At 33.3% G+C, this 25,523-nt stretch overlaps 4 protein-coding genes across 7 annotated transcripts in view; 1 reads left to right on the forward strand and 3 right to left on the reverse strand.

The window, feature by feature from the left end:
* Positions 3,500 to 4,953, reverse strand: LOC110270498. Its single transcript, XM_021120118.1, has 3 exons — positions 4,886 to 4,953; positions 4,319 to 4,553; positions 3,500 to 3,824 (listed from the first exon to the last, which is right to left on the reverse strand). Exons 1-3 carry the CDS (start codon positions 4,951 to 4,953, stop codon positions 3,684 to 3,686), a joined length of 444 nt encoding a protein of 147 aa, XP_020975777.1. The 3' UTR covers positions 3,500 to 3,683.
* On the forward strand, positions 8,273 to 13,455 carry LOC107629348 (B3 domain-containing protein Os01g0905400-like). Of its 4 annotated transcripts, XM_016332124.2 has the most exons (9): positions 8,273 to 8,398; positions 8,500 to 8,657; positions 10,547 to 11,330; positions 11,443 to 11,559; positions 11,785 to 11,901; positions 12,003 to 12,089; positions 12,266 to 12,370; positions 12,460 to 12,602; positions 13,065 to 13,455. In XM_016332124.2, the coding sequence occupies exons 2-9, from the start codon at positions 8,520 to 8,522 to the stop codon at positions 13,326 to 13,328; spliced, it is 1,755 nt and encodes a 584-aa protein (XP_016187610.1). In that variant the 5' UTR covers positions 8,273 to 8,398; positions 8,500 to 8,519; the 3' UTR covers positions 13,329 to 13,455. The 4 variants fall into 4 exon arrangements, with proteins under 4 accessions (XP_016187610.1, XP_020973368.1, XP_020973369.1 ...); XM_021117709.1 differs by lacking the exon at positions 8,273 to 8,398 and having other exon boundaries at positions 8,420 to 8,657; XM_021117710.1 differs by lacking the exon at positions 8,273 to 8,398 and having other exon boundaries at positions 8,420 to 8,657; positions 12,266 to 12,352.
* Positions 13,835 to 16,780, reverse strand: LOC107629347 (adenine/guanine permease AZG2). Its single transcript, XM_016332123.2, has 2 exons — positions 15,275 to 16,780; positions 13,835 to 14,472 (listed from the first exon to the last, which is right to left on the reverse strand). Exons 1-2 carry the CDS (start codon positions 16,509 to 16,511, stop codon positions 14,066 to 14,068), a joined length of 1,644 nt encoding a protein of 547 aa, XP_016187609.1. The 5' UTR covers positions 16,512 to 16,780; the 3' UTR covers positions 13,835 to 14,065.
* Positions 22,399 to 25,523, reverse strand: part of LOC107629346 (kelch domain-containing protein 4) — an 8,436-nt gene continuing 5,311 nt past the window's right edge. The window contains exons 15-19 of the mRNA XM_016332120.2: positions 25,314 to 25,448; positions 24,797 to 24,940; positions 24,007 to 24,093; positions 22,861 to 22,929; positions 22,399 to 22,756 (exon numbers count right to left, since the gene is read on the reverse strand). Coding sequence (XP_016187606.1) covers positions 22,658 to 22,756; positions 22,861 to 22,929; positions 24,007 to 24,093; positions 24,797 to 24,940; positions 25,314 to 25,448 — 534 coding nt within the window. The 3' untranslated portion in view covers positions 22,399 to 22,657. The remainder of the gene's footprint in view (positions 22,757 to 22,860; positions 22,930 to 24,006; positions 24,094 to 24,796; positions 24,941 to 25,313; positions 25,449 to 25,523) is intronic.

Genomic DNA, 25,523 nt, shown 5'->3' on the forward strand with positions numbered 1-25,523 from the left:
AAATGATTTTTTTCCACTTTTCAAAATGCAAATCTAACTTTTAGATTTATATTTAAAAAAATTAAAAACCATAAATCTGACTTGACATAACAAAATAAAAATAAAAAACTATAAATTTAACCCTCAAATCCGCAACATCCATACAAAAAAACACACTAACTCTTTAGATATTGGGTAAAGCATAAATAGGTTCCTGAACTTTTAATTCGTGAATATTTTAACTCCCTTAAGACTGGAAAATACAAAACGATCCCTAACCTTTCAAAACGCCGTACAAACTGGTCCTTCCGTTCAATCTGCTTCGCAACACGTTGCGAATTCAGATTACTTGGCGCTTATGTGGCGTAGCAATGGGTACGTGTCTCCAGGATGGTGTGAACGGGGTTGACGTGGTCCACTGGAAAGGGTTATGGGACATTGTGGTCCTTGTGCACTAAGATGACGTCGTTTCGGAAAACGTTTTGCAATGGTTCTTATGAGATATGCCAATTATGCCCATATCAGTCACAGACAATTATAGAAAGCTCTAGCACTTATGTTTTTCCTCCAAAAAATACAATGCTTCGTCTCCGTATTGTCGTCGTTGCTGTTCCGTGAAACAGTTCCATTGAAGCTTTGTGGGTAGGGGTGGCAAACAGGCCTAAACCCGCGCGGGCCGGCCCGTATAACCTGCCAAAAAAGGCGGGTTGGGCTGGAAAATTGGGACCGCCAAAGAGCAAAATTCCGCCTAACTCGCACCGCTTCCCCGCTGGGTAGTTTTTTTTTTGTTTGTAAGGGAGTATTTTTGTAATTTTTTTGCTAAAATTCGATTTTCCCCAACCCAACTTACAAGAGTATAAAGATAAAAATTGAGTGTTTTGGATTATGTTTATGTTGTTTTGGAGACAATATTTATAACTATGTTTTGGATTATGTTTATTTTACTTTGGAGAGAATATTTATAATTATGTTTTGGATGAAAATTTGGTTTATAATTATGTTTATTAGATATTTTTAATTACAGAGACTTTAATATTTGTGAATATAAAAAATATAATTTTTTATGCCTTTAGAAATTATAAATTTATTAATATGGTTGTGAAATTATATATATTATTTAGTAGTTAATAATAAAAAAAAGAGGAGCTTTGACGGACTTAGCCCGCAGTTAGGCGGGGCGGGGTGGGAGTCTAGGCCCGCCTCACTAGGCGGGCTTCTGGCACGGCGAGCTTCCCCGCTTGCCACCCCTATCTGTGGGTCTACCTGCGTCTGTCGTGGAGAGTGGTAAGCACATTGTTGTTCAAATTTGTTCTGCTTATGCCCTTTATTTGCTGATAGGGACTGTAAGTGAGTGTAGTAGGTGATTAGTTGTGGGGTTAGTCATTTGTCAGGCATTGTTTAGTAAAGTTTTGGAGATTGATAATAAGGTTGGTTTTGCGTTGTGTTGTGAATTGAAAAATTTTACAGATGGTTGATGTATTTGGTGTTCCCGTGTTTCATCATGGGAGCTACTTTTCAGGGGCACCTACCAATGAGTTAGTCTATCTGCATGGTCAAGTTGAGAGGTTTCCTCCAATGGACTTGGATTTTGTCAATTTCATAGATCTGGTCACAATGTTCAAAGAACTGTGATATCAGTCGTATAAGGAGGCTTACTGGTATGATCCAAAAAGCAAAGATATGGAGTTAGGGTTGCATATACTGAGGGTTGATGCAGGGATCAACCAAATGCAACAGGCTAAGTTGAGAAATAAAGACACAGATGAGTTTTACAATTTTTTTTACCATTCTGTTGACCAACCTGAGATTGCAGATAGTTATTGTGAGAAAAATGATGAGGTTGAGGAAGAAGTCGATCCAAATGACTTGGAAAAGTTGAATGACTCATCCACTGATGATGATAGTGAGGAAGATGAGCTGTATAAACCACCACCTGCTGGTTATAAAAGTGGGAGTGAAAGTGGTGAAGATGACGAGGGCAGAAGGGTTAGAGCTGCCAGAGGGAAGAGAAAACAAGTGTCTCTATCGTCGAAGAAAAGGGTTGAATCCAAGGAGAAGCAAAAAAAAAAAAAAAAAAACAAGCAACACATGAGTTTAAAAAAGGGTGGGCTCATTTGAAGAAGGTTCCTCAAGGTCTAATGGGCCTGCTAAACAGCTCAGCACAAGTAGGCCAGAAAGACAGCCCAATAGATCTAGGCCTGCTAGGGAGCCCAGCATGAGGCCAGCCATTACAGAGTATATATTAGTGATATAGACACAGAAGATGAGGACATTATGTTCGAGTATGAATCTGAGGAGCTGCATACCCCTGTCTCATCGGAGGATGAAGGGAACAAACCACACTGACCTGAGTTTGATGAATAGTATAACTTTGGAGAAGGTAGATTTGAGCTAGGCACAAGATTTGCTACAATAGAAAAGTTCAAGGAGGTTGTGAAGAATTCATTTATTGTTGAGGGGAGGGAGTTGTCTAAAATAAAAATGACAAAGAAAGGGTTAGAGTTGGCTGCAAGAGTGAGGACTATCCTTGGATTGCCCATCTCTCCTACAATAAACAGTTGCAGTGTTTCCAAGTGAAAACATATAGGAGTGAACATACGTATGCAAGAGATCTTGGAAGCAACGCAGCTGACCAATACTGGATCAGCAAAAAAGTGGAGAAAAGGATGACCACCCATCCCCACATGAACACACATGAGGCTATTGATTTCTTAAGAGAAAAGTTTAATCTAATTCTACACCCTAAAATGGTTTACGGAGCTGTGAAGGAAGTAAAAGACAGGATCATGGGTAATGAGATAGAACAGTATGGGAAGATGAGAGACTATCTAATGGAGATACATTGAAGCAATCCAAGGTCTACTGCCGTGCTATACGTTATTCTCCAATCACAAAAACCCCAAACATTCGACAAAATGTATATATGTTCGATGCCTGCAAGATGGGATTTAAGAGTGGATGCAGGCCTTTGATTCATTTGGATGGAGCATTTCTCAAGACCTATCATGGGGCCAATTACTGTCTGCTGTGGCACAGGACGCTAATAACCAGTTTTATGTGATTGCCTATGCTGTGACAATATCTGAATCAAAGGAGTCATGGAAGCAGTTTCTGACACTACTACAAGAGGACATTGGAGATCATAGTTGTTAGAATCGAACCGATAATCGAACTGGTCAGACTACTGGGTCACTGGGTCATTGGTTCAACCGGTGGGTCACGGGTTAAACCGGTTAACCCGGTCATACATAAGTAACATTGTAACAATATTCCCACACTAAGTAACAATATTCCCAATCCCCTTCCTCTTATTCTCTGACTAATAATATTCCCACACTAATATTCTTCTGTCTCCACAGTATCAAATCTGCAACTGCAATAAACAAAGCAATGGCATTGATTCAATAACATAGATTCAAAGTCAATGATGTCAATTCACTTTCTTTTCTTTTGGCTTTCTCACTTGAAAAGCAAATGATATCACCACACCCCCATAGTCCCACTATCAAAGAGTACTCAATGAACATAAACAACACCAAATTGTGATATTGAATTAGCATTTACCACATTCAAAGTTCACAAGATCTGTCCACGAAATTCAAATTTCAACTCTCAATGACCAATCTCCTTTAGATAATTTATATCACAAAGATTTGCATCACAAGCAAAATTAAAAGTTCAACAAAGGAAAGATCTAAACAAAACTAACCAGTCTTAGCTATAATGGGATAAAAAACAAGCTTAGCTTCAGTAAGATACTCCACAAGCAAATCAGTTTCTTTCTTCTCCTTGTTACCATCATCAAGCATAGTTCTAGCCTTATCAATTGCATAATTTACCAGCTCCTTATCCACAGGATAAAGCTTAGAAGTTAGAACCGATTAAGGCTTTCTCCATGTCATAAACATAATCTTCCAAAGCAAGTATTGAAAAAAATAAATCCACTAACTACTAAGAATAATGCACTAACTACTAAGAGTAATATACAATAGCAACCAACATATATAACACTATAACAGATAATCAACAATCTAACAACAATGGATAATCAACAAACTGAACAGAAATAAAAAAATAAAACAACAAACAAGAGAGATTAAACAGAAAAATATATGTGGAAGTATTCATGTTTTCATCTGCAATATATATAACAACAATATGTTACAAAAAATTGAACAATCAACAATCTAAATTCTAACAGAAATCAAACAGAAATCAAACAGAAACCAACATACATAATCAATATCATTAATCAATTAATTCTAACTATCAGTACTAAATTATTGAAAATTTAATATCCTTAATAACTTCAAAAAAATTAAAAATTAAAAATACATACCTGGAGGGATGGAGGGACGAGCAGAGAAGAGGGAGACCGAAGGTGACGACTGACGAGCAGGAGGCAGTAGGCGACGAGCAGTAGTAATAGCAGGAGTCGACTTGAATCTTCGATGGAGGTGCTTCTTGGCTGTGGTAAGTGGCGCACTGGTGTGGTTGCCTCCAGCGACGACGGTGAGCTAGGTGAGATGGCGCTGCCGCGCTGGCTGAATGGGTCTCTGTCTTTCTCACACTCTCTGTCTCAGAGACTCAGACTCTCTATCTCTCAGCTCTCATGGCCAAAAGGTTTGGGAAGGGAAACAGGGAAAGGGGATGATGGACGATGGAGGCTAGGGTTTCACTTTTAGTTTAGGTTTCAGTAGCTTTAGTTTTTTTAAAAAAAATTAGAAACGACGTCGTTTCAAGTGCATGGAAAAAAAAAATAAAAGAGTTCGAACCGGTCCGAGTTAAATGAAATTTGCCGGTTCACCGGTTCTTATGAAACCCGGCCGGTTCAAACTAAGTCATTCCGGTTTGATTCCTTGTCCGGTCAGAAAGCTTGCCCGAACCGATTCTACCACCGGTTCACCGGTTTTCCGATCCGACCGGACAGTTCGGTCCGATTCTGACAACACTGTTAGAGATGTGTAACAACATGGTTGGAATTTTATGTCTGACCAACAAAAGGTTAGTACATGATTTTCTCTACTTAATTTAAATACTTAAATTGTAATTTGATGAAAACCTTTCTCGAATCAATCTGTGTTAGTGTCTGATGCCTGCATTAAAAGAGATAATGCCGAATGCACATGTGTGGAATTGTGTCATGCACATGTGGAAGAATTTTATCAACCGTTTCAAAGACTTATACATTAGGAAAATTGTATGGGACTGTGCAAAATGTACGACTGTGTCTGAGTTCAAGGCAATAATGAAGAGGGTGAAGGAAGTTAATCAGGATGCCTGGTCATACCTGGTGAAATTTGACCATGTAACATGGGTAAGGGCCTACTTCAGTCATGGTCCAAAAGTGGATAACCTGACTAACAATATGTGCGAGTCTTTCAATTCCAAGATTTTCAAGTACAGGTACAAGCCTATACTCACAATGTGCGAGGAAGTGCACTGCTACCTAATGAGGCGTATGGTTCAGCACAAGAGACTAGTAGACTGCCATCACAGAAAGCTTGCACCGATTCAAGAGAAAAGATTGAAGTGGCTTGTCAAACCAAGTAACAAATGTACTGTAGAGTGGATTGGTGATAATGAGCGCAAGCAATTTGAGGTCATATACAAGGGATCTAAGTTGGATGTGGACCTGATCAAGCATACATGCACATGTAACAGATGACAACTAACCGGTCAGTGTAGACTTATCTTTACTTCAGTGAAAATTGCATTTCTCTACTTGTTTTTTGTTGTCTTTGCCTACCTGCTGGTATTATAATTACTAGAAATTGGATTTATCTAATTGTTATCCTTACTTGCATTGCTGTTACCAATATGTTGGATTTTCTGGAAAAGGAATGTCATGCACTTATGCGGTTGCAGCAATAAAAAAAGACATGATAACATGGAAGATTATGTGCATCCATGGTTATGCATGGAATCTCTGAAGAAGACTTACGAGCATTTCATCTAGCCTGTTACCAATGAAGAGTTCTGGATACGGACTGATCAGACTAGGCCTGTTGCACCTGTCATTAAGAGGCCAATCGATCGTCCAAAGGTCCATAATAGGCAGAAAGACCCAGCAAAAACTATTATCGAAGGTGAAAAATTGAAGAGGAGTTTCTATGTGACCTGCAACAAGTGTGGTCAAACAGGGCACAACTATAAGACTTGCAAGGTGCGCCATCAAACCCAAATTGAAAATCTAAGACTAGGAAACCAAAGAAGATGACCGATGACAACCTTTCACTTGTGGTTCTACCACTGTCACAATTAATACCTGAGGCAGAGGTACTTGGCTGGACGAAGGATCTTTATGTCCTCCCGATAAAATGTTGAAGGATTTAGTTGTCCATTTTAAAAGTGTTAAAAGACCTATTTGTATTTTTTTAATTTGCTTGATGACTTTAATGTCTTTCTTTCATTTATGACATGAACATAACATGGTGTTTCAGGGTGAAGAGCGAAATTCAGCTATTCCAATCAACCAGAACCATTCTGCAGCTCCCAACTCTAAATGTGGTCCAACAACAAGCTGCTCCAGAAGCTACATCTGTGCCTGTTTCTGCAGTTCCTGCAAGGCAAGGTCAGGTTCCATTCAAACCTCCAGCCAAAGTTCCAGCAAGGTCATCCAACAAAACCTTGAGACCAAAACAACCAATTAGAAGGAAGGATGTTGACAAACAACATGTTCAAGGATCACAGCAGCCAAGTGCAGCAGCAAGTGAAGGACCATCTGATGAGACTTTGGCTGCAGCAAGCGCTGGAACTAAAAGCATGTTTCGGTTCATCCCCACCCCAGGAGTCAACAATTCCAAGAAATGATGTTGCTATTTTAGGAAGTCAGTCGTAGCTGATGTAAAAATTTGACAAACTTATTTTCATGTGTTATGCATTCTAGTATCTTTTTGGCAAAATTATGATACTCAAGTTGTGACCTGTTATGAGACTGCTTATCACATTTTGTTAGGATTGTAATCCTTCAAACTTATCTTATGGTTCAATATTTAATGATCCAAATTATTTAATGAATTTTGCATACATAGACCATCAACACAATATTATATATAGTCATTTAAACACATGATGTTACAACGACAACATATTATCGTTCATCAAAGGATAAACATAACTATATTATGTCAGTTGTTCCTTACAACAGCGATGCTCAACATCTAATAACACCTAATAACAACAACAGTAGCACAAATTACTACCAAACATACAACAATAACCTACAGATTATATTTTTTTTCCTCTCTAGACAAGCAAGCTTTTTCTCCAACTTAACCAGCCTCTGTTCTACTTTATTCTTCCACAAGCACTACTCCAGGTCGTCAACTTCGTTGTCAGTAATTGACTTCTCTGTACCCCTAATTTTTGCAACATAATCATCAAGTCAGACAAAAAACTTGCAGTGGGATGGATTTTTCAACTGCAACATCAACCAAAAAATCAAAATTCAACTAAACACATGAACCAACTTCAAACTTCATAGAACCATGTTACCTTGAAGAAGGGGCACCCAAGAAAAATCGGTTGGGGTTAGTTGGCGTCCTAGACTTGTACAGTACAACATACATGCCACACTTGCACATCGGAGCAATACCGTCCTTCTCGTCTCCAACCTCCATGCAACGAATGTGAGACAGTAATCGAACTCGTTGGGTGCTCGAATAACCTCTTTCACTGGCCATAGACACCCTAGACGCAATAAACCCATAACTATACAAGTGCGATGGCATCCGGGACCAATTTGGAGAATTAGGGTACCTCCCAAAATGTCATCGTTTTTGGAGCAGAGTAGAAGGACCTTCTTGTCCTCCAAATGAATGTCAACATCTCATCCTACCCCGTAATGGATACATCACTCCGTTATCGCCATATGAATGCCACATCAACCTTGTCCGTTTGACATTAGAGAACAGATTGAACGGAAGGACCAATTTGTACAGCGTTTTGAGAGGTCAGGAATCGTTTTGTATTTTTCAATCTTGAGAGAGTTAAATGTCCACGAATTAAAATCTCAGAGACCTATTTGTCCTTTATCCTTAGATATTTAAAAACAGAAAAAAAGATAAATCAATCCCTACTTTTTAATTGACAGACATTTAAACCTTTGAAAATTTAAAAATACATTTAAATTTCTGACTCTAAATATATTAATCTTTAAATTTAATTTATTCTATTTTAAAAATCCTCTTACCTACTAAGTGACTTTTGATTTTTCAGTTGACAAGGATTTATTTGTCATTTTCTCTTAAAAACACCACCAAAATCTGTACTCGGAAAATGTGAAATGATCCATTCCCTCGAAAAGTTGCACTCCATCAAACGTCAAAAGATAGTGATTATGACTAAAACCGTACAGAGCAAGCAAGCTTCCCAAAACGGCAAAACCTTCTTAACCCATCACAATCCCTCATTTCTGGTAACGTTTCTTTCTCTTTTCACTTTCATCTCTTTGTGTTTTCAAAACCAGAGATTTTTATTTTGTTTTGTTTGATTTTACTTTTTATTTTGCATCTTCAGCTGAGAAAGAAAGGAAGAAGATGCGTCCCGAGGCACTAGTGTGTGAAGAATGCGCCAGCAGGTGTGTTTTGTTGCACGGAAACGAGAAGAAAAAATCGTCACTTTTTCCTCCTTCTTTCTTCAGGATCATGTTTGACAAGAACACTCCCACTATTATGGTATGATTCTTTCATCTTCCCCGCTAAAATGTTGTTATTATTGCACATTCTGCACCCTGTTCCTTCAAAATTGAAACTTTCTTGAGTGATGATTACTTATTTGTTTCACTGTTAATCCCTTTCCATATTCAAAATTCAAATGTATAGTATAGTTAGCTCAGTTTGTGCATGGCTTTTTTTGAGTGTGTTTATTTGGTTAAGATTGGACGCTATGTGAAAATAATCATGTTTATGCGAAGGAATAGTCATCTTTTATCAACATCTATGTTTTGAGTTCAAATCCCAATCCCTAACCTAGCTTTGGTTTGTGACTTTGTCCTTGTTTGTCCGTCATTATTTTGATAAAAAAAACTTTTTTCAATAAAAAAAAATCTTTTTTAGTAAAAGCACTAGAAAAAAAAATATTTTTTTTGAAAAGATGTAATTTACCTTTTTTTTTTAAAGATCTTTTTTCTTAAAAAAAATGATGTTTCTCAAGTAATAAATGAATAAAAAAAAGTACTTTTATATTGTTATATCCAAATATAATTGATAGATAAAAAGATCTTTTTGTATAAGATATTCAAACATAAAATTACTTTTACTTTTACATAAGATCTTCTAAAAAAAAGAAAAAAGATCTTTTTTTTTTTTTTAAAAACTCATCCGAACAAGCCCTTTATTTTCTGTTTTTATTGTCAGGGTTTTCTATTTTCTAGATTTTGCAAAGGAAAAAGAGAAAACAGTGAACACAAATCCTGAAATTATGTTTTCTCCTTTTTCTTTATAAAATTCTAATATAATAAGGCCTTAATTTAACCCTTCATAATATAGTGCTTGCAAATAAAAAAAGCCAAATCAACTACTATCTATTTGTATATAAATACATATGTTGTTTATCTCATTTTTAATGTATATTTTGTATTTTAATATTTATTTTATACGATTGCCTAATTTGGTGGCCAGTTATTGTGTACAGGTAGCATGGCTACCCACAAATAAAAAATACATATTCAAACAATGATCACGATTTCGAAGTTTTTTCTCTTGATATTATTCAATTGCTTTATTAGTTCTCGAATTTGAAGCCTTTTTATTAGACAGATCCATTCGTTGTCATAATTTTTAATATTATTATTTTAACAATAATTTCTTTACATGTTTTACAACTTATATATTCCAATATTTTTATGTATAAATTGATAAAATAAATAAATAAACAACTAATGTTTGAATATGAGAAAATATAGCTTCAACAGCACCACTCTTTTTTTTGGCTCCACAAAATTGCTCTTCAAGCTTCACCACTGCTTGTCCAAACCAGTGACGGATGCTACCCTTATGGTGTTATGTTACAAGTGTGATTGTAAGTCCCATTGTTTGGATTAAGTGAAAGGATTTATATTTCGGAAAATCATGAATCCATTTAGTTAAGGTTTTGGGTCAAGAGACTGACAAATCCGTTTGGTATTCATCAAGTTGATTTTGATATAATAATTTCTTTTAATGTCTACATGTTTTGCTAAATACATTGCTACCAAAATGCAAAGTTACCTCTTCCCGTCACTGCTTGCACAAATTGCAAGAAACTTGAAACATAGTTTGACTTAATGAGGTTCTTAAGTACAACCTATAACAAATTAACAATACATGTTGCATTTCTATTTGAGTGTTTATACTACCTCTTTCTATATCTGCCAAAAAAAAGGGCCAGTTCTATGTATGTAACTTTTCTCCATGATTGGTATGCATTTGTTCATATTTTCTGTGTTGTAGCTCCTCGTTGACCTTTTGTTCCATCATTCATTTTCTTACTGCATTTATTTTTTCTTTCTTTGCTTGGATTTTTATTTATTTTAATCACTGGCTCTGATCTTGTGTATTGTTGGATCATCTTTTTCAAACTGCAGTATCTTCCTGACAAGTTTAAACCTGCTGTAGCTGCCTCCGTTAATAAGAAAATCATTCTTGCTGACAAAAGTGGGGAGAGATGGAAAGTAACTTTATCCAAAGCCGGTAGTCACTTGGTTTTCAAGGAAGGATGGAATAAGTTTTCGTCGGACCATGGACTTGAACGTGGAGATATTCTGGTATTCCATCATGTTACTGATGTGCACTTTTATGTTACAATCTATGATAAATATGCTTGTGAAAAGCTTTGTTTTTCGAATACGAGAAATAAGACAAAACGTAGAAGGGACAGTAGTGTCTCTCCAGTTAGAGATGTCATGTTGGCTACACCAGATCAAAATGCGTCGGTTGTTTCTGAGCCAGATGCTAAAAAGACAAATAGCCAGAACAAAGTGGTTGGTGTAGGAGGAACACCAAATAATGTAGAGAATATTTCAAAACATGATAAGAGCAATGGAAGTGTCAAATCTACGAGAATGACAGAAAACTATGACAACACTGCGAAAATTACAACCAGAGAATCAAGAGTTTCTCCTGTCAACTACAAATTGTGCATGAATCCAGTCGATGCAATTCTATGCGACAACTCTCCTTCATTTGAAGAGAGATTCAGAGGAGCTGCTGCATTTTTGTCAGAAGCTGAACTATCTGGAAAAAAGGATTCTATTAGAAATACTGACAGAAGCACATACGATAATACTTCTACTTGCAAACTTGGAGAAAGAAAAGAGAAGAATGTTTTGAAAAGGGAAGTTAGAGAGTTCCAATATGCTGAGGACTTAGGTACCTTATGAAACATATAGTAGCTTCCATTTACTTTCTAAAAACTTTAAATTTGTTAAGGGATCAAGTAAAGAGCTTTTTACGATTTTTCACTACATTGGCTTATTTTCAGAAGGTGATAATAAGGTGGCAATGTCCAAGAAAGAACATGGCTTTCATATTGATGGATGTCTCAACACCAAACCAATGTTAAATGCCACACCGAATATCTCAGATGCTATTCGACTCAGTATGTCATCTATGAAGCAATCAATTAATGATTTAGCTTCCTTTTTTATTTCTAGAAGCTTTGAATTTATTAAGGGATCAAGTGAAGAATAAACAATATATTTTTTTTTTCTTTTTTCCCCTTCCCATATATATGTTGGGATTCTAAGATTATTCCTTGCATTATGTGTAATGCTAACCTACATTTAGCTTTTTATGATTTTCAACTACATTGGCTTATTTTCAGAAAGTGATCCTATGGCAACATCCAAGGGAAAACATGGATTGCAAATTGATGGATGTCCCAATACCAAACATATTGTCAATAATGGCATACCAAGGGTCTCAAGTGCTACTCAAAACGGTTCGTCATCTCGGTGTTCTTTTCTATTTCTTAATTTGTTTTTCTCATTGGAGTCCTTTGATGTACCTGAAGCATTAAATCAATTTATATGACGAGTACAGGCAAAATCTTAAAAAAGATTAAGAGCGAGCAGGCAGACAGGAATCCCAGTGAGGAGTGCACTTTTAAGGACAAAGTGTGTGCAAAAGGTGTTTTCTTTTTGTCACTTCTGTTTGAAATTCGTTACTCACTCTTGATAGTGCTTGCAGCATGCTTTGGCATATGCTGCAATATACATGAACATATTCTCAATTGGTATCTGTTTTCCCAAAGAAGTTGCTTGATTTAGGCTAAAGCAATCAATGACTCATTATTCTAATTACAGGTGAAATGTCCAAAAGGATTAAAAAAGAGCCGCGTATGGATATGACTTACAACATGTCCAGATTCAAGGATGAATTCGAAGCCAGAGGTATTGAAGTTCCCAAAGGTATCTAAGCCCTTTTTTGAATCTTCTGTTTTTAAGTCCTTTTACTCACTTTAAATCTCAGTATTGGCAACTGCTTTTTGTGATTATAGGCTTTCCAAAGGTTATCAAGAAAGAGTTTGAGAAGAGTTCACACAAGACTGAACAAAATGATGATAACGATGATGACAGTGATAACGTTCAATTGGCAGAAGTTGTGCGCTGCGTGGTACCCGATCATAATGATAATTTTCTTGTATGATGTTTACAAACCCTTTTTAGCTCTATATTCTATAGTCTATATAAACCATATGATATAATGAATCCAAATTGATTTTACATTACAAAATAGGCATATGGATTTGAAACAGATAGTTTCTTGAGATAGGAAGTGACATGAGTTTCCTTGCTTGGAGGAATGCCAAATTTTGCTACTTTGTTTTAGCTGGTAACTTTCTACATAGAACACTTCTTAAAATCTTCAGAGGGTGACGTGTCATCCTGTAATTAGAGGTAGAGAGAACCTTAGAAAACTTTAGAGGATACTGTTAAAATATAACAGGTTTAATTTTGGATAGGACATGGTAGAATTGTTTGATCCATGTTGTTGACCCTATCTGAATTATTGTCTTCAAATGTCAACACTAAGTCAGTCTAAATTTTATCTCACAACATTTTTCGTATGTTTTTAATCATTTGAACATTACTTTCGATGCAGGAATTGCCTTCACACTTGCATCAGTGCCGGAACTATAAAAATAACAGGATGGTGGTGATCCTGCAAGATCCACAGAAGAGACTATGGCCGGTTCTTTACCATGATCTTCATGATAAAAAAATGCATGGTACAAAAGCCTTTTATCTGATAAAAGGATGGTCACAATTTTACAGAGCCAATAATATTCAACCAGGAGATTTGTGTACTTTTGAACTTAAGGAGGAGGATAAACACATCTTCAATGTAGATATAAACCACAATTAATGATGGTAGAAAAATATTACATGTATTTTGGTTATATGTCTTATGCTGTGATGGCTTTGTATTAATGAACTTTCTTCACTTGTGTTTTACTACTGGAGATGCAATTGCAAAGTTGATTTAGCTTAAAGTTTAGAACTTTTTTTTTACCCTTCCATATACTGAATTTATTTACTTTCTTGTATTATTAGGTAGTATATATGTGAAGCTTAGCTTATCTGAGTCATGCTCCTCAACCACTCATCCAATAGTGGAGAAAGGAAAATGAGTAAATTCCTTGTACCATAAATAAAGAAAATATATAAAACAACTCTTTTGGTGAATATCCCAATATTTAGGTGAAAAATAAAAGTTAATTACTCACTAGAAGATGTTTTTATGTAAATAATAGTTAAAGCTAAAATGGGAATATGTGTAATATTAAACAATTTTACAAAACATGTCAAATTATTTAATGATTTTCAATTATAATCTTTATGAAAAAGACATTTTCATGTGAGCGAGTTATTAAAAAAAATCCGCATACAATTGTTACTACTATTATCAAAACTTTGAGACTAAAAGTGTAACACATTCTAGTGATGCTTAAGTTTTCTTAACTAGTTATTTTTCTATATAAGCAGCTAAAATCTATAAACAAGGAGTCTAAAAGAAAAAAACCAAAAAACTTGTACTATAACTAATAATGAAGACATAAAGCTGACAACTTAAAATTACAAGTATACCCCCAACAAAACATGTCAAATAATTTCCACTGTTGAGTCAACAGCTGCTGTGGTAGTAGCAGACACTTGATTTTGTTCCTTGACCACCATTCTTCTCATGTTCCTAAACCACTTTATGGTGCTTGAAGCATAGTCAAAAAAGTTAAGAGCAATATGAAGACCAATCCCAGCAATGATCCCATTTGCTATGGAGTATGTTAGTGGCATTAGCAGCATTGTAGCAAAAGCAGGCACTGCCTCCTTCATGTTGTTCCAATCTATGTCCTTCACCACCTTCATCATCATCACTCCAACAAGCACCAATGAGGATCCTATGGCCCATGGAGGAACACTTGAGAATAATGGAGTGAAGAACAATGAGAAGAAGAAGAACATCCCAATGAACACAGCAGTTAGTCCTGTTCTGCCACCTTCCCTCAAACCTGTTGGAGTAAAGCAGTTAGGAAAACTCAAGGATTAAGTTAAAAAATAATAAGGTAAGTTGGAGCTATATTTTGACTTAAGTGTAAGAAATTTTTATTCTATATATAGTGATTGTTTGGGCGCCATTATTTTGATAAAAAAAAGATCTTTTTTCAATGAAAAAATATTTTTTTTTATTTTTTAGCGTGTTTGGCAAATTTCGAGTAGTAAAAGTAAAAGTACTAGAAAAATCAGAAAAAATATCTTTTTTTAGAAGCTGTAATTTATATCTTTTTTTAAAAGATCTTTTTTCCTTAAAAAAAGATGAAAAAAGATGTTTTTCATGTAATAAATAAACAAAAAAGTACTTTTATATTGTTATATCCAAACATAATTGATAAATAAAAAGATCTTTTTGCATGAAATACCCAAACATAAAATTACTTTTACTTTTGCATAAGATCTTTTAAAAAAAGATAACTAAAAAAAGATCTTTTTTTAGAAACTCACCCAAACAAGTCCATAGTCTTATGTGTTAATACAAAAATTAGTTTGATGATGATATTATTGATTATTTAGTAACTATCTTTTAGTTAACTATACTGACAATAAAAAATAATTAATTTATTCATTTGTTTTCTGATGGAAACATAAAATTTGGGTCTTTGATTCTTGCTACTACTAATGTCTACAGAAATAACTAATAACTATTTATACATTTTATCAAATATACTAATTATACCAAAGTAATAATTATTAGGGGACAAAAGATATATTCACTAAATCCAAATTTTCACAACTCATTCAAAATTTTATGCATACCTGCTGATGATTCCACAAATGTTGCTGTGGTTGTAACACCCAATGTGGACCCTACAATGGTTCCAGCAGCATCAACAATGTAAGCCATGTATTCACCTTCAAAGTTACCTTTTTCATCCACAAACTCACCAATCTCAGCCATTGTATAAACTGTTCCAGTGATTGCAAGCACATCAACATAGAACAATGTGGCCAATGCAACCCAAACCTCACTCCTATTGAAGTCACTAAAACTAAGAACACCAGCCGTTGACTCTATCTTATGAAAGTCAACAACTTTCTTGAAATAGTTATAGTTTGCATCACCAAGTGGTGTATCAGGGAAATAAGTAACTCCTGTGTGCCTAAACCAAGACACAAATGTTACAAAGAGAATACCATAAATCATGCTTCCTTTCACATTCTTCATGAGCCCATAGCTTGTTATGAGTAGGCCCAAAAGCCCAAGCCAGAATTTTGGGCTTTGCATTCTACCACCAAGGCAGGCCCCAGTTACTGGGTCAACAATCTTACAAGCAGTGATTGTAACCAAATTTGAAGGATCAGGTCCAATAAGCCCAAGCCCCTGGTTTGATTGAAGGCCCACAAATGCAATGAAAAGCCCAATACCAGCAGCACAAGCAAGCCTAATAGAATGAGGGATAAGTTTTGCAAGCTTACCCCTCAAACCAAGAGCAGAAACAAGAAGAAAGAGAACACCTTCAATACAGACCACAGCAAGTGCAGTTTGGTATGAGAGGGGCCCACCATTTCCATGGTAACCAACCAAATTAAATGCCAAATAAGCATTTGGCCCCATGCCCGGGGCCAAACCAAATGGCAAATTTGCCAGTAATCCCATGGCCACCGTTGAAATCATTGCTGAAACAACGGTGGCCACCACAAGATCACTTTTTGTCTTTGCAAGACAAGTTTCGTAGCCTGCGTTAGGTTTGACGACGCAGTCTGCACTCTTAGGTGGAGTGCAGTCTGCAGTCGAACAAGTGCCACCGGAGACTGCGATGATGGTAGCATTAACAGTGATGATGTAAGCCATGGTAAGAAAAGTTGCCATGGCTGCACGAAACTCTCTTGTGAAGCATGTTTTTCTTGCTTCTAACTTGAAGTACTTGCCAAGAAAACACTTTGAGAATGCCCTATTTAGGGCTTTCTCCATTTTGATGAATGAGCTTGTAAACTTTGAAACAAACCCATCACCACCACCACCACCTTCTTCCATTCTTGTTCCACTACCCATCAATCTCTCTCTTCTTCTCTTTCTAAGTTGTTTATGGTGCTCTCTCTAAGTTGATAATGAGTTATTTATATATGGAAAAGGAGTAATGGGGTGTCAAAGAGTATGATGAGTAGTGTATATAGAAAAGGAAGAGGGAGAAAGAATCATGAATAGGAGATTTCTTTTGTTATTTGGTGGGTGTGATGAGAAAGCTGAAATCATGCAGAAGAGAGTGAATATACCGATTGTAACGTGTGGAATTAATATAGCATAGGTGGGGGGTTGCCTATGCTATATCAAGTTATGAACCATGGACAATTAATGAAGGATAGTGGACTTTTTTGAAAGTGGGAAACATTCATCGTATGAACTATAATAAAAAATGACGTGTTCAATTCAATAAATTAGCATTAATTTTTAGCAGGCACGAACACTTACTAGAGCAAAATGGATCTTCTTCAGTTTTTTTAACATTTAGATAAAATTTAGTGTGATCTTTCACCTTTAATTCTATAAGTGGGACAAAAATTAAATAAAAGAGAGAGAATAATAAATGAATAACATAATTAAATATTACATACTATCCAATTTTTTTTCACTGGAGAGGATTCATTTTCCTTATTAAAGTTCCTGTGTTTGCATGTCAGATATTTTGAATAACATATTTATTGATATTCATCTTTCTTAATAAAAAATAAAAAATAATTTTTTTTCAAACATACTTAGACACACCTAAATATCATCACGTGTCAGTCTGTCTAACCTCATTTTTAATATATATTTTTAAAATAAATTTAAAAATAATATATATTATTATTTATCAAAACAAAAAATAATTTTAAAATTTTATATTATTAAAAATAATTATAAATTATTCAAAAAATAGTTTATATTTTGTAATATATTTTTATGTCTTATAAAAGTTTAAAATTGGTATGTTGATATACGTTCCATGTCCATGTTAGTCTCTATGCATTATAGGGTCTGATGCATGAATCATGAATGCAGTAAAAAGGTGCAACAATCAAATCCAATGAGCTCATGCTCATCAGTGGAAAGAATAAAAAATTAAAAATAAACAAAAGATACAGCCTTTAGTGTTGTTGGAATATGACACATTGACTAACTGCCCCACTATCAGACAAGGATGTGGGGGTATAGCTCTGTGGGTCCATGCTGGGAAACCAAAATCTTGCTTCCATACTTCTACAATTTTTAAAATTAAGAAAGCAAAAAACTTAAATTAGAGGAGTAATCATATTATTAATTAATTTTTACCTCGAACGTACCTTTACTCATCATTTGTATTAAATGCTTTACTATATTATTATTCAGAAATGTTTGGTCAAACAAAATTAGTCAAAAACAGCCATAATTTATCTTATTTAGCATTCATTAATTGTTGATTAATAAATGCTAAATAAGGTAAGTTTTAGCTGTTTTTTTTTGTCTTCCTAGTATTACCCATTATTATTATTATGAATAATATTTTTTATCTGATAAATTGTAATATAACTAGTCAATGTATGTGAATTTCGCGTGATCGTTTTTAATAATCGAACAATTTCACTACGTTACCAACAGTATTTTTATCAATTTCTGTCAATTTTTATTTATAACTGTGTTTAATGGAAGTGTCTTTACAATGTGGCTAATAAAAATATCTTTTTTATATTTATGTTTAATAGAAGTGTTTTTATAAATATGTTTTCTAGATATGTCTCTTTATACATGTGTTAAAATATAATAATTAATTATTATTGATAATAAGTTGGCAGATAATATGATGGTATACTTTTCCTAATTGAAAGACTTTCTTATCCTTAAAAAAACTGAATATATATTTTTATTTAATGTTCTATATATGATGCATTGCTTACCTGTCTGGTTATTTACACGATCTTTTTTCAGTTTAAAATATGCACATACATTATTGCATGCCAAAACTTTTTTTTCTTAGTATATTATCAACTAGTGCTTGCTTTTGCATTTTTATTAGCGAAGAAAATATGAGAAATTAAATAATTTATTTATGCTATGTGTTGGTATTAGTTTCTCACTTTCTCCATATTTAAATTCCTTGGTGGTCCATGTCCTTATCATGATTCTTTATGCATAATCACCTAACCATACGTATATCTTTCTTTTTTGACCCTACATGGTTGAGTTCTATTCCTTTCTACGCTTCAAATCAATGAATCTATACCACCTTTTTTTATTTTTTGGGAGTATTTTCTTTAGAGTTTCAATCTTTTTATTTACTTTGTTGGTTTCTTATTTTTGGCAGTAACGTGTAAATGTTTATATGTTACACCATGAGTTAGGCAAGAGGCATTTTATCTGTAAGTGATTTAATTCAACTAAACTACACAAGATCCTTAAAACGTGGATTTGTCCAACTAGGTTGTGTCACGTGTGGATTTATCGTTAATTTAGATTATTCTCTCATAAAAAGAAGAAAGAAAAAGGGTTCACATAATTCTATTTTAATATCTAAGTATTAATTACTTTAGTCTTTAAAGGTATGTTGGTAAGTTGTAAGAGATTTAAATCATTTAACCATTTGTCGAATGCTAAGCTTTGTTTTAATTTGTACGTATTTATGTTGTAAGGAGACTTTTAGGAACCAATACTTTTAGTGTAAAAAAAAATTGATTGATGTTAGTTTAAATGTAAGACAAAAATAAAAAGTATATTGGTCATTAACATTTTTCTATAATTAAGTCAAAAAGAATTCTTTTTACCTTACCTTAAATGTTATTAATATATTATCATTGTATAAAAATTGAAAAACGACAAATAAATAAAAGAGAACGATAAATAAGTCCCTGACTTTTTATCTCAAAAATAAACAAGTCATCAACTAATTGAAAATACAAAAAGTCCCTCATTTTTTAAAATGCGAGATATCTAAGTCTCTCCGAAAGACTTATTTATCCTTATATATTTTGGACAGAAAAACTTAAATGTACTACGTTTTAGAAAATGAAAAATATTTTTTTATTTTTAATTAGTCAAGAATTTATATGTCTTTAAATTAGAAAATTTGAGACCTATTTGTCTTTTTTCGTAATAAAAACCCTTTTTTTTCTTTTTTTTTTTTTAGTCTTTTGCTAACGACTCGGTATGAATCTTTATTAAAGACAAATAGGTGAAGTACATGGTCGTCTCAAGTCCAAATTTAGTCAAATGTTTGGTATAAAATGTTACATAATTTAATAATCTAGTCCCACTAGATAAAAGAAAATGGAAATAAAATACTCGTGCTTCATTCTTTAATAGATTTGTTTTGAATTATGAACAAGCAAGACAAGTGAGTAGCTTGAAAAATCCAAATTCAAAATCTTCGAAAGATCAAATACTATTTTTGCAATCCAAACTTGGGAATCTTAGGAGCCTTATCTTGTGTGCATATATATAACATTAGCACCTTTATTCTTTAATCATAATTAAACGTGCCCAAATAAGGAGAAATAATGTGCATTGATGAATAAGATTGATGTAATTAAATTAGAGGATAATACTAGAACTAGAAGTGAGTTAATTAAGAAGTTTGCATGATTAACATGCAATCATAAATTTAAATAAATGTTACTGGCACTACATTATTCAACTTCATTATTTTCATTACATTTTTCTTTCACTTACTTTTCTATTTTCTTTTCTTTATTACATTTTCTTTTTTATTTCTCCAAAAAAAAAAGTGAACATATATATAAAATATAGGAAAAATCTGAGGAACCAGGTAAAGAGGTATTTGCTTTTGAAAGCAATCGCGTATGATGTGTGTTTAGAAGCACAAATTAATTAAATTAAAGTGGTTAAGGAAGATGTTAATGCATGAAACCAAAAATAGAAATTAGAAACGTGTTCTTGAAGGATTAAAGGTACCATATACAACCACCACCACCACCAACAGTCCAACACCAACATAATCAAACATTGTTTGACTAACTAGAAGTAGATTTTGACTATGGTTGTTTTTAAAAAAATGCTTACGATTCATTGTATAAGATATCTTATTGAATCATTTCTTATTCACCCTCAGTTCTACTTGATTAATGTTATAATTTTTTTATACATTAGAAAGTCAATATGTTATAGATATGATAATATTTAGATACATTAATTTTTTTATTTATCAAAAAAAAATATAAAATGACAAATATTTGACAATTAATTTAAAATGGAGTCAATAAATAAAAAATGTTGACTTATTTAATGGGGTTCAAATTGGGTGATTAATTGACCACTCATTTATTTTGCAACATTTTAACTTATTTGTTATTTAGCCCCCAAAAAGATTGCTACTTACTTTAATAGTGCAATATGTTGTCTAATAGAACGTGATCTTTCTTTTCTTTTCTTTTCTTTTTTCTTTTGAAAATTAATAGAACATGGTCTTATAACTATACCCTATAGTTTTAATGGTATCGAGGCACTCTTCCATTTTAATCACCCAATTTGAATGTTATAATTCACATCTCTATTTCTCAATGGACCCAAGCTATTTAAATTTTGTGACTCATATGGTTACATAATCCCACAATTTTCACTTACAAATTAGAATTTCCAAATTTCTTGCTGAGATAATAGTTTATAATATTCCATCTTGTTTTGTACTTATGCAAAAATCATGTATATTAATCATGTTCTTTAGTTGGTTACCCTACTAAGTGGGAAGGAATAAACTAATAAAATTGGTATTTAAGAACATTTGTTCATTCAGGCGTCATTTTAAAAAATTAGCTTAAAAAAAATAAATAAATTGATTTATTTTACCAATAAAAAGATTTACAGAATCATATATAAGACAATACCTTCTTTTTCATTTTCCCATAATTGTTACAGGCTAGATGCCATTCTTAATTATGTATTTTAAGATCCCTCTGTTTCTTTTCTTTTTTATTTATTCTTTTAATTTTTTAAATCCATATTTTAATAGTGTAGGTTCAAAGTTATCCTTCTTTCTCGTTACTTGTGATTGTGAGAGAGATTCCACCACTATATCAGTACATAGAACTTAAAAGTGACAATAACTTTGAAGCTGAATTTTCCCTCTATTTTTTCTTTTTTTTCACAAACATAGCCACGCGTGAGAAAATACCTGTTTTGATTTTATCTGTGTGAACACAAATGCAGCTTTGATTCTCAAAGGCCTCATATAAAATTATATAATTCCTGCATGCGTGACATAAAATTATTTCATCAATACATAAATTAATTGCTACACTTTCATATATATAAAATCTTAGAGTAGGGACTGCGGTGGGTTCTTCTTTTGAGATACGGTATCTGTATCGGTATGCCAAAGGGAGCCTCTGAAAGAGACTCTGTTTAACAAAGAATTAAGAAATACAATCATGTAGCACAAAGTAAGGAGGACCTTGTTACTTGTTAGGCTCTTCTTTTAATGTGCTTCAGGTTTAGCTCCCATAATTAACTTGCCCATTCTAAGTGTTCATATATTTTGAAAAGAATAGTGTTATTTCAATATAATTGCTATCAAGTAAGATAAATAAAACTTGTCAAGTATTCAAAAAATACCGATGTTCTAATTATTTTAGCAGTTGATCTCAATCATAAAAAAATTTATATATAATTAAGATCAACAGATAAAAATACTAGAACACCGATATTCTTGAAATACTTAAAACTCTTAAGATAAGTTATCTGTTTTAATTGTACTATCAAGGAACATTTTTCAGTTGACAACTAGTATTAGGGTTTGTACATGTGTGTGACATACAATCATTAAGGTTTATTATACACATATGCTCACATTTATTATGCTACTTTTGAGTATCAACACTTTTTTTTTTCGAATTTTATCATTAGAACAATTCATAACTACTACTCAAGTTTCAGGACCAATAATGTTTTGATGATTAAAGACACAGAAATTGACAACAGCTAAAACCCAGTTTCAAGCTTAGAAATGTAAACATTATATAAAAGGGGAAACAAGCATAGTGAGTTTTTTACTTTTTTAAGGTAAAAACAACTAAGGATCAATTCAATTTTCCACTTTTGTATAGTGAATTCTTTACTACTACAACATCTTGAGAAAGACATGCCTCTTTAAAAATTTGCAAGAAATGAAAAATCAAACTAACTCAAAATTGCAAATTGCATTTTCTATAGCATCATAACCTTGTAATAAGTTATCAATTTCTGGTTTTCTTCTTGCCTCTCTTCTTTGCATTACTACTTGTTTCAGGCCCTTCAGCCTCTTCAGCTTTCTGCTCAGCTTCTAATAGAGCCAGCTGCAGTGTACAACGAAGAGAATTGAGTACCCAAAAGCGAAATGGTTTTTAGGTGTAAGAATATAATTCCTAGTCCTAAGTTTTAGTGTGCAACAAAATATTACCTCATCAAGAATTGGTTTTAGCTCTCTGTATCGAGCTTCAGCAAGATCAAAACCGTCCTTGCGAAGTTCCTATGACAGTAGAATTTCGTCACAAAGACATGAAGCACTAGTTAGTAACTCCATGAAATATATGAAAAAAAGAATGCAGGTAGGGGAAGGAACTTATAAACAAAATAATTTTATTCCCTCCACTATTTGATAATGGCATTGGCAAAACACCCGTTTGATTTGGAATGTGCTTGATGCGCAGAAATTGCGAAAATGCTCTTCACTTTTCATTATTATTATAAATAAATATATTTTTTATATAACACAACAACAATTTACTTTGAACATTATTAATTATTAAATCACTAAATACATATTTACTTTATTTTAATATAATATAATATATTAGCTACATTAACAATTAAAATTGCCCGAAAAAAATATTAAAAATTAATCGGGCTTAATTCTACTGTTCTCAGCTTGAATAGGTTATTTATTATTTTGATGTCTAAAGCTGGTTACTAAACCCTAAGTAATCAAATAGTTTTTTTAATCCACATCCACACAAACGGATTTCATGGTACTCACTACCAAGAATAGGGAATAAGGGGAATGAACCCAACAATTTACGGGAACCTCTTCGAAAAATATTAAGTTCCAGAATCCAGAATATTGCTCATTTTGAAAGAAACTCCCAATACTTCTACTCTATCCTATCAAATAGGCAGCTGAAATTTATCGCAGTTGAAAACAGAAAAAAAAAGGCAGCAACATATAACTGAGCACCATATATCATTTGCGACTACATTTGGGCAACATTTATTAAAATAATATACAATCAGGTCAACCAATCTACATACATCCAAAATAAGAAATCACAAAGAACAACAACAACAACAAAGTCTTATCCCACTAGATGTGATCGGCATAATAAGAAATAACAAACAATTCCAATGAGACATTAATTGCATTAATATCAAACCAACACTTTGCACTAGGCTGATATAAGAAAACATTCGAGATCAACACCAAATATACTTTGAAATGAAACATAAACAGAAATAGGGAAACCAGTAAAACTACTATAAATCAAATTATTTTTCAAGGAAAATTATCAAAATACTATAGTAAAGGAAAAAGAGAGAAGGGAGAACCTACCTTCCCAGTGTGCTGAGTATGTTCATGCGCTGCCATTTGCCAATACATATTTGTACGTCTGTAGAAGTCCCTCAACGATTCTCCTGGCTTTACATGCAACAAGAAACAATTAAAAATGCAGCATAAAAGTAGTAAAATTTGAAAGAAAAATTATTTATCTTCCTAACAATCTTTCTAACTTGTAAATGAAGGAAGAACTGAGTATCTTTTTAGGGTTTCAAAACGTTAAGAGTGTTATGAAATATTTAAATGTGGATGTCCTTATTGTTATCTGATTTTGGTTAGGAATTGATCAAATAGAATTAATTATAAATCAGTTATGAATATTTTATTTGATTTGGTTCATATATCTCATCTTTCACCTATAAATAGCCTTTTGGGTGCTCCACGTAACATATAATAAGAATAACATAAAAGAGTTATCTCATTCTGTGTATTTCTTCTCTTCTATTATGCTTGTTATATTTTTACAACAAAAAGTATCATTTACTTCATTTAGTAATTAAGAGAAATTTAGGAATACCACTTGGTAGCTCGAAAACAGTTGGTGTGAATAATATGAATTGTTCTGTATTCAATCAAAGAATGGCTTGCTTAAAATAAATGGAAGAAAATTTCTTATATAACAACATGCAAGTCACAATGGCTTCTAACTTAATTATGTGTGTTGTTAGTACCAAACACTTTTGTACCGTTTAGAATTTTCCTTTTAGGATTACTATATTATTACTCAATGTGAAATTCATATATTCGTTATCAACTGTTTAATCAATAAAAACCAATTAATTACCAATGGTGTTCTCTGTGAATCTGACAAGCCAAGGCTAGCTCTGATCTGCTCTATCCGTGACCTCCTCTCTTTCCTACGCAGATTCTTTCCGACTCCCTTGATTAAAGCAACAGCATCTCCCATCTGAACTGATGCATTCTGATTCTACTGACCAAAAAGTGAAGCCAAGTCAATAATACAGGAGGTTACAGTATAAACTATAAAGAGAAAAATACATAAAGAACAGAAAGATTTCAACAATAACAAAGTAAGTTTGAATAATGAAACTACAGTAAGAAGCAAAACTCCAAAAAGAGGATATGTTGTTGATCTTTTCTCAGTTTCTATTGTTTATACTGTTTTCTCCACCTTTTCTCTCTGCAGGGTTAAATTGTTTTTAGAAATTAATCGCCTTCCCTTCTGCAATTTATTATACATTCAAAATTTTTTTTATAATGAACCTGTATAAATACTACAGAGGAAAGTAATTCAATCTCCATTTTTATTCTTGATTGAATTACACAGTTTGAACGTGCACCTCTTCCTCCTCTTCTTCGTCATCTTCATTCTCATCGCTTCCGCTATCCCCATCAGATTCATCTTCACCATCCTCTTCCTCATCGTCTTCATCATCATCCTCCTCCGAGACTTCCACCCATTCAGATTCTGATGCCTGGGTTGTTAAAAAGCTAAGTCAGGCCACAGAAAATAAAGCAAAAAAAAAAAAAAAGCAAATTAAAATAAAAAA

Source organism: Arachis ipaensis, chromosome B03 (assembly GCF_000816755.2).
Source record: "Arachis ipaensis cultivar K30076 chromosome B03, Araip1.1, whole genome shotgun sequence".
Lineage (NCBI taxonomy): Eukaryota > Viridiplantae > Streptophyta > Magnoliopsida > Fabales > Fabaceae > Arachis > Arachis ipaensis.

Coding starts and splice junctions, on each gene's coding strand:
- LOC110270498 (XM_021120118.1), bottom strand. CDS start 4,953: ATGTTGTTACACATCTCTAACAGTGTTGTCAGAATCGGACCGAACTGT. Junction 4,554..4,885: donor CCGGTCGGATCGGAAAACCG/GTGAACCGGTGG, acceptor TCTCTGAGACAG/AGAGTGTGAGAAAGACAGAG. Junction 3,825..4,318: donor TCGTCCCTCCATCCCTCCAG/GTATGTATTTTT, acceptor CCTGTGGATAAG/GAGCTGGTAAATTATGCAAT.
- LOC107629348 (XM_016332124.2), top strand. CDS start 8,520: ATGCGTCCCGAGGCACTAGTGTGTGAAGAATGCGCCAGCAGGTGTGTT. Junction 11,902..12,002: donor CTCAAGTGCTACTCAAAACG/GTTCGTCATCTC, acceptor TGACGAGTACAG/GCAAAATCTTAAAAAAGATT. Junction 12,371..12,459: donor AGGTATTGAAGTTCCCAAAG/GTATCTAAGCCC, acceptor TTGTGATTATAG/GCTTTCCAAAGGTTATCAAG.
- LOC107629347 (XM_016332123.2), bottom strand. CDS start 16,511: ATGGGTAGTGGAACAAGAATGGAAGAAGGTGGTGGTGGTGGTGATGGG. Junction 14,473..15,274: donor ATTTGTGGAATCATCAGCAG/GTATGCATAAAA, acceptor TTACTCCAACAG/GTTTGAGGGAAGGTGGCAGA.